Source organism: Morus notabilis, unplaced genomic scaffold, assembly GCF_000414095.1.
Source record: "Morus notabilis unplaced genomic scaffold, ASM41409v2 Scaffold277, whole genome shotgun sequence".
In the NCBI taxonomy this organism is placed as follows: domain Eukaryota; kingdom Viridiplantae; phylum Streptophyta; class Magnoliopsida; order Rosales; family Moraceae; genus Morus; species Morus notabilis.
The window spans coordinates 203,477-212,355 of NW_010363731.1; the positions used below are offsets into that span (position 1 = coordinate 203,477).

At 36.3% G+C, this 8,879-nt stretch overlaps 1 protein-coding gene across 1 annotated transcript in view; it reads left to right on the top strand.

Moving 5' to 3' along the window:
- LOC21405776 (5'-nucleotidase domain-containing protein DDB_G0275467) overlaps positions 1–8,879 on the top strand; it is a 15,916-nt gene that overhangs the window by 5,733 nt on the left and 1,304 nt on the right. Inside the window, exons 6-13 of the mRNA XM_024169940.1 lie at positions 3,530–3,631; positions 4,149–4,313; positions 4,488–4,598; positions 5,262–5,359; positions 5,858–5,981; positions 6,148–6,237; positions 7,239–7,283; positions 8,455–8,775. Coding sequence (XP_024025708.1) covers positions 3,530–3,631; positions 4,149–4,313; positions 4,488–4,598; positions 5,262–5,359; positions 5,858–5,981; positions 6,148–6,237; positions 7,239–7,283; positions 8,455–8,775 — 1,056 coding nt within the window. The remainder of the gene's footprint in view (positions 1–3,529; positions 3,632–4,148; positions 4,314–4,487; positions 4,599–5,261; positions 5,360–5,857; positions 5,982–6,147; positions 6,238–7,238; positions 7,284–8,454; positions 8,776–8,879) is intronic.

Consider the following 8,879-nt stretch of genomic DNA (forward strand, 5'->3'; position numbering starts at 1 on the left):
CCGATCAAATTGCCATGGTCTTCCGAAGAGGAGATGTCGTCGCTTGCATTGGTACCACGTCGCACAATACTTCATCCTCATATTTACCGATTCGAAACAGTACGACAACCTGCTTTGTAACCCTCACTTCACCGCTATTATTCAACTATTGCAGCATGTAAGGACGAGGGTGCTTAAGTGTTGTGAGCCCTAACTTTTCAACCATGGAAGTGCTAGCAAAATTAGTGCAACTACCGCCATCGATAATAATACTACATACCTTGTCTTTCACGTGGCAACGAGTGTGAAAGATGTTCTCCCGATGTACTTCTTCTTCCTCTTCTTTAGCTTGCAAGTTTAAGGCTCGACGTGCGATTAGCCCAAGCATCTCACCATGATCTGCCCCAAACTCCTCATCTCATATGGGGGCATCCTCTAGTGGTGGCATGTCATCTAGATTAGCTTCATCTTCAGAATCAATTTCTCCATTTTCCCGGATCACTGTAACTCGCTTGTTTGGACATTGGCTAGCTATGTGTCCTCTTCCCTGACATTTGAAACACTTAATCTTGCTAGAACGAGTAGAAGTAGGGGTTGATTTACCTTGAAAAGCCGTGGTATTGGTGGTTGGTTTAGGCTTGGGTTTGGCCTTAAAGGTCGACGAGTTTTCTTCTTTCTTTGGGTAGTTCATCCTCCAAGGTGTTGCATTCGAATTTTGCGGGGTTAGTCTTGGTTGTGTACCACCCCTCTTAAGTTGCCGCCCAACTTTGATTGCCGCTCAACTTTGATTGCCATATGCACCAAATCCTCCAATTCCACATAATGGTGTATCTCGATTGTGTTAGCAATCTCTCGGTTTAAACTATTCAAAAATCTGGCCATTGTCGCCTCCCAATCCTCCTCCACATTGGCCCTAATCATAGCTATCTCCATCTCTTTAAAATACTCATTAACGCTCCGGTTACCTTGATGGAGACCTTGCAGCTTGAGGTATAGATCCCTGTAGTAGCGACTTGGTACAAATCGTCGCCTCATCACCCTTTTCATCTCATTCCAAGTTTCAATAAGACGTTCTCCGTTTCGCCTCCTATTGGTGCAAACCTGGTCCCACCACACAATAGCATAATCAATAAATTTGATTGTAGCAAGTTTTACGTTCTTTATTTCGGAGTAGTTGTGACAGTTGAAAACTAACTCCATCTTCTTTTTCCACTCGAGATATGCTTCGGGATCACTTTTTCCTTGAAACACATAAATTTTTATCTTGATACTTCCCAAGTTGTTATCCGCTCGGTTCTTAGCTTCTCTATTCTGTCCATATCTCCTACGGCTGCCCATTGACATTCTATCAAACTCCTCTAAATTGTCCCCTTCAAATTCACCAATATCCTCAACTCCCCTTCGGTGCATCATGTTCTTTCTTGGAGCGTTCGGAGCAAATGGTGGTTGATCCTGTTGTGTTCCCTCTTCTACCCTATCCAACCTCTCATGTAAGTGTTCGAACTCCGTCCTCATCATCCGCCTCATCTCTCCCATTAATGCATGCATTTGCAGATTCGGATTCGGGAGGTGGAATCTCTTCGCTTGTGTTTTTCTCCTGATTTTGCGACATGATTAAAATGTGTTTCACTCGAAGAATAATTCACTCAAATCACTCGTGTTTCACTCAAATCCACTCATGTTTCACTCAATTTAATTTGGCTTTTACCTTCTAATGTGCTCACACACTGCCATTTTTTCACTCGTATTCTTCTTCTAGTTCTTTCAAAACTAATCCAACAAAAAGAAGGATTCAAGCAGCCAATCGAGGTGAGACTCAAACTAAACGAAATCAAATTTTGTCACGGATTTTTTTTTTTTTGACACTCAAGATTTAAGGGTTCCGAAACTAATGAAAACAAGCAAATTTTGGCCCAAAAAATAGGGTCGGCTGGCTATGCCCGACCAAAGATTGTAGAGCTCGAAAAGAGCTTCGATTTGATATATTATAGGCCAAGTAACGATTCCTAGATCAAAAGTTATAGCCGTTCTCGTGATTTTCTTTCCTTTCCTGGCTTCTTTTTTTTTTTTTTTGGTTGGTTTTAGAAACACTAGAACCCTAATTCACGTTTTCTAGGGTTTGTAAACCTAGTGGAATTTGAAATCAAGCAATAGTAGTTGGACTCAACTCAAAGCAAGTAGGGAGTTTACCAATCAGATTTTTTTTTTTTTTTTTTGCCGAATTGAAAACCTAGCCTTAATGCCCGACTTTTGACAAAGAAAAGAAAAAGCAATAAACAAGAAAAATGATAGGAAAACCTGACGATTCTAGGCTCTGATACCAACTGATACGAACCACGCCAACAACGTGATGAAACCCGATACCAAATCTGGACACGACTCAAGATCTCTCAAGTTTGATGGAAACCGCGACCCGTTGCTTAGCAAAGCAAGAACCTTGGTATGGTGAAGACGCCACAAACGAGTATGTAAATTCCGTTTGATAAGTCAAGTTGAATGCCACAAGGAATTCTTGATAAGTTTGGAAAAGTTTCTTCAAGAACTCAAGAACAATATCTCACAATATGAATAAACATCAAAACTGTTTTGCATTATCTGAAATTTAGGCTTAAATAGCCGAAACTTTCATGAAGAGTTTTAAATTGTAAAAGTCCTAATATACCCTTAATGAGATAAACATGCCTAATATTAAGATAAACACGCCTAAAATAAAACCTAGGAAGGAATCAGAGTTTGACTCAAAATATCCTTCCTTCTAAACACGCCTATAATGGAATTCAAATTTTAAACTGAAACTTAAAACTAAAAATAGGATTATAACGAAATCAAATCTTGATCCGCAATCTTGACTTGATCTCTTGTTGGAAAACACGCTTGGACTTCCCCTTGCACGTGTATCCCGGAATGACATGCAAGTTGGCCATGCAATGGCTCAATGGACGTGTATGACTGATTGGCTCTCTTCCGGATCAACTTTGATGAGTAAAACCAGCCTTTGTTCACCCTGAGTAGTGAACACTCTCTCTTCTTGTAGTAGATCTCTCCGGACTAGGTTATTTAACTCTTCTTTGAATCTTTTAGTTCAATTCCTCGTCACCAGGCCAACTGGGACTTGAATTGGATCGTGAGTATTTCTTGCATCCGTGATGTCCTCATCACCCACCCCTTGAATACTTTTGATATTAACAATTTACCTTTCTTTCCTGAATATTTGGTGAATGTGGTTAGTTTAAAATCCAAATTAAGGCATATTATTAACTCACTTTTTCAGTAGCATATGTTTGATTCATTTCTCCTAATTTTTCCCCTTTGTCTTTTACTTTTTTTATTAAATAAATAAAAATACTAAATACAGAGAGTTGAACAAAACATTGATCATGTGTTGTTATTTTTAACATGTGCACAATATGATTTTAGCTTTTGTGGTGGTCACTTAATAATGTTTCCATTGCATTTATTTCAAAAGAGATGGAGATTTTGATTTATTTTTTGTTATTATCTATTATTCTTGTTATAATTTTTGGCATATGATTTGTTGTTTAAATTCCAGCTTAGCAGGAAGGAGATAGAAGATATCTATGGAACTCGACATATTGGTCGTGATCAAGTACGGGGCCTTGTTGGTTTAATGGATTTCTTCTGCTTTAGTGAGGTTAGTTTGTTGAATAATTTTCAACGAGAAGGAAAATAATGTTGGAGGAACTGCAGATTATTCTAATAGAAGAAGGATGTCCTTCGGTTCGTCAAATATTTATATGATGAGAAAACTTTATGTGCTAGACAAATTATCTCTCTTTCTTCCCCTATCTGTAAGAAAGAGATGATTCTATGTTGGACTTAATTGCCATGTTAACAAATCTGAGTACATTCTATATTTTATTGATAACGAGGATTCTGATGAATAGTGTTAAGATTTTTTTTTCTCCCTGAAAAAGGTGAATAGCATTATGATTGATATTGCTTCGTCCGATGTTAAGCATGTTATACTATTTGTATGTGTTTTTATTTGGTGCATTAATACTTGAATGGAGCACTTGTTTTATCTTTGATGTTTGATTATTTACTGCCTGGATGCTTTATGGGTCCATAGGTTCCTTTCAAGAGTGTTTTGATCCATAGATTTCTTTTCTTCTAACGTCTGAATGTTTTGCTCTATTGTTATTTTGCAGGCATGCCTTATTGCGGATATTGTGCAACATTTTGTTGATGCTAAGCTGGACTTTGATGCTTGTTATGTGTATCAAGATGTGAATCGTGCCATTCAGTATGTTCATCAAAGTGGCTTGGTTCATAGAGGAATTCTTAATGACCCTTACAGATACCTTGTTAAAAATGTAGGCGTCCCATGCTGTTCATTATGTTCTCATGTACTTTAGGGCTATAAGATGGTAATCTTTTGTTAGAAATTTGTAATCATAGCCTTTTCTCATAGGAATAACATTGTAATATGACTGTATTTGTCATTCTTCTGAAGCCACTTAATGATCATTATGTGGTTAATATTTCAGGATCAGCTATTACATTTTCTAAAGATGTTGAAGGAAAAGGGGAAAAAGCTATTTTTGCTGACTAATTCTCCATATTACTTTGTAGATGGCGGTATGCGGTTTCTGTTGGAGGTATTTATTATTATTATTTTTTTGGGTTCTTTTTATAGGAGAGTAGATAAAGCCTGTCGTCCAAAAACAGAGAGAGAGAGAGCTCTCCTTTGAGGGAGTGATCGATTGACGAAATCAATCTATCTCTAGACAGAAGGGGAGGGGGTTCGGGGGAGGGTTATCCTTCCCCTCCCTTACCCTCCCATTCGGGCCTTCCATTCCCTTTGAAAGCCGTCCTGCCATTCCTGTGAAAGGAATGGAGTAAAGGGATGACCTTCCTCCTACTTAACTAAGAGTAACGTTTATGTTCTGTTACACTTGTAGCCTTAATATTTCTGGAGGTTGGTTTCTCGTTCAAATTGATTTAATGTTTGTAATTATCAGCACTTAGATAAATGTGAAAGGTTGATGAAATGTCAGATTTGATTTTTATGTTGATTTCATACTCACAATTTGAATATTGCCCTATTTTCATGCACTTTAATATTCTTTTCCTGCAATTAAGTATGTGTGTGTTTCTTATTTGGTTTGATATGTGCGCGCGCGCATATGTACGTATATGTATGCATTTGTGTGTCTGTATTTTATTTTATTGTGTCATTGTTTCAGTTACCATGATTGTTCATGATCCTTTCTGTTTGTTATTATCAAGTTTCTTGAGCTTACTTCGCCACATTTGGTTAGGATTCTTTGGGTGATAGAGACTCCTGGAGAGAACTTTTTGACGTTGTGATTGCTCAAGCGAATAAGCCAGATTTCTACACATCAGAACATCCATTCCGGTCTGTATATTTAGCATCTTCATTCCTCTATCCCTTTCTTCCTCTCATTTTCATGTATAAGGCTTTGTTTCACCACCTTAATAATGGCGCTGTAATATTTTCTTCTGGATTGACATTAATTTTCCAGAATGTTTCATACTTGGGAATAAGACACGCATGTTTAAAGAGGTCTTATGGATATACTTTATCATTTTGAATGAGGCAAAGATTGCTATTGATATGTTCTCCGTAATCCTTATGAATTGCTGTGACTGGAGTGTGGAGGATTTTTGCTTTTGTAATTGATGTGTTTTATACTTGGTGAATTGTTGCATTCAAACTCATCTTAGATGCTTTTAGAAAGTGAGAATTATGCTTTTGGCTGCTAATTTAAAAAAAAATTAAAAATTGCCTCTCAGTGTTCTTTCTGTATCTTAGTTTCAGTAACAAAGCATTAAGTCCCTTATTATATTTTATGCTGACACTTCCTCTATTCTGTTTTCTTGAACCTTCATGAAGTTGTTATGACTCGGAGAAGGACACTTTAACTTTTACAAAGGTCGATAGGTTTCTTTCAGATCAAATCTACTACCACGGATGCCTTAAGTCCTTTCTCGAAATAACCAAGTGGAACGGCCCAGAGGTATATTTTGTGATATCATTTGTTTTTAAAACTTATTCAATGTAGTTCGCGTGCTTTACTTGTTTGTTGAGGAATTTGATCACTCCATAAAAGTCTCAACCAAAATCTGTTGCAAGAAAATGTTCTTTGATGTTGCAATAAATGAATGTAATACCCTGCCTTATAGGTGATTTACTTTGGAGACCACCTATTTAGTGACCTGAGAGGTCCTTCAAAAGCTGGTTGGCGCACTGCTGCGATCATCCATGAACTAGAAGTATGTCATTTATTACGCTTCTTTCAACTCGCTGCTTGCAGCAAATTTTCTTTTCACTTGTTGAAATTATTCTTCTTAGGCTTATTTCTTCTTTTGTAGTAATGGCTGCTGTTTCTTATGGAACTGAGTCATGATAGATTGATCATTTTTAAAGCCAGTTACTGGAGAGAGAATTTGAATGAGTTTGGCTCGGCAGTAATTAGTTATACCTGTGGAGGTCTTCATAAATATCTTCAACCTACCTGCGATACGGAAGCCCACCTGTTATCGGCTTTTCTCTATTTCTAGCATGTTTTACAGGTCTCTACTAGGCTAAGAAAAGACCATGCCAGTTCTACTCAGAAGTTCGTTTAACAAAGACCGGCGTTGTTATTTTTTGTTGTTTCTTGTATGGTCTGTAACTACACTTCTTTTTTTTTTTTTTTTTTTTTTTTTGGTTTTTTAACTACCTTTTTTTTTTTTTTTTTTTGGTTTTTTAACTACCTTTTTTTTTTTTTTTTTTTGGTTTTTTAACTACCTTTTTTTTTTTTTTTTTTTGTTTCTTGTATGGTCTGTAACTACCCTTTTTTTTTTTTTTTTTTTTTTTTTTTTCAAAATCTGTTTACCCTTTTGCAGTTTTATGTACTGTTTTCAACCATAGCATTGGCCTTGGTGGGCCTTGGTAGAACTCATTAACACTGATCATTAGTTATTGTTAAACAACAGAGAGATAAGTAAAGAAAAGAGAATTCAAATTAAACTGAATAGTTTGCCATCTGGGTTTTGATCAAAGTGGTTATCTAGGTCAGTTATAGTGTTATGCAAATATCAGGTGCCATAGAACCTTGGTCAAAATGTAATACATTTTTGTTGATGAAAAATAATGGTTTCATTCTATTTTATGTTCTTAGCTTGCTTATCTGACTCTTCTCGGTGTTTTTGTTTTCCAAATATTTTGAAATTTGATTGTTTGATTTTTTCATAGTTTGTGATGCCATTGAGATGTTTTGTAATAACTGCAGGATGAAATTCGTACGCAAAATGAAGATGCTTACCGTCATGAGCAGGTATTTTTCTGTGAATTTTTTTCTCTTCTTTTTTCCATTTATTTTTTATTTGTATGTATTTGCATTTTTGACGTTGGTGAATATAGATGCAAATGAGCTTTGCACCTAATCTTATGTTTTTTGCAACTGAGCTTTGCACCTTGAGCGTACTGCATTTTCTCATTTTTGAGTCTAGTGACCATTTCTAAATACTTTTTATCTTATAGCTCCTTTCTTCTTTCCCCGTCTGTGATAAGATTATAGCTGATAGTTTATCTTGTCGACTTTAATTTTATCTTGTTGTAGACGTTGATTCCATTGTCTTATAATTTGCCTTAATACTCCTATTTGTCTCGTTTCTTTTTTCTTCTGTTCTTTTTTTTTTGTTTTGTTTTGTTTTTTGTCACATTTAGAGCCCCTGCAATCCTGAAATCTTTGGACAATTATAAAAGATGCAGTATGTTACCAGGTATAGCCTTTAGGAATCAGGACTTCCAACCATTTAGGTGTGAAGACCGCAGAGCTAATGATTCAACCAATTAGATGTTGGTTTTATTGCCCTGCTTATATATGAAGTTGGTTAAGAATGTAAAATTTTATGTTCTAAAACAATTGAACAAACAGGGATTGGGGTCAAATGTGTTGTCTCTTGTTTAATCTTAATCCGGCGAAAAGCATGAGATAATAAACTGGAAATGAAACACTTTTATTGTTTGAAAAAAGAAATCATGTTGATCTTAGGTTCCAAGAAGCACGTATCGTCTTGTTTAAAGGGATATTTCTTCTTCAAGCCAAGAGTTGTATGAATGCTTATTAAGGGAGAGAATCTGAACAGAGTCTAAATGGAAAGTACCTCCTGTGTTTTGTGGTTCATCATTGTGGCACCTCTCTTTTCATACTCTTTTCCTTTTTTACTTCTGCTTATCCCTTGCTGGTCTTGTTAATTCATCAAGTTATCAGGAAAATATATTATACACATTTCCTTAAGTTGGCTGGGCCTTCCTGACTTTGCAAGTTGCCAATTAATGGAAGTTTAACATGGCTTCTTATTGACGTCAAGAAGTTCGTCAAAAGCTTATTACAATGACTTTGTTGTGGTTGCTGTTTAGCTTTGAGTTACCCATTTTCACCTGTTTATATTTTTGAGGCTGGCAGATTTTTTTCATCCTTCTTCAATTCTCTCTGGATGCAGGCAAGATTTCACATTATACAAGAACTTCTTGGTAAATTGCACGCAACTGCGACTAGTACTGTTCCAAGTAAAGAATATAAATTGCTGTTGGAGGAGCTAAATGAGGAGCGGCGGAAGGCACGCCAAAAGTTGAAGGAAATGTTTAACAAGTCTTTCGGAGCCACCTTCGTCACAGACACAGGTCAAGAATCTGCGTTTGCATATCATATACATCAATATGCAGATGTTTATACTAGCAAGCCAGAGAATTTTTTACTCTATTCTCCTGAAGCGTGGCTGCATGTACCCTTCGATATCAAGATAATGCCACATCATCTGAAGGTAGTCTTATTCCCCAAAAAACATTCACCTTCAACTTTCATTGGTTTATAATACTATGGTTTATTCTTCGACTTTTTTTTTTTTTTTTTTTTTTTTTTTTAATG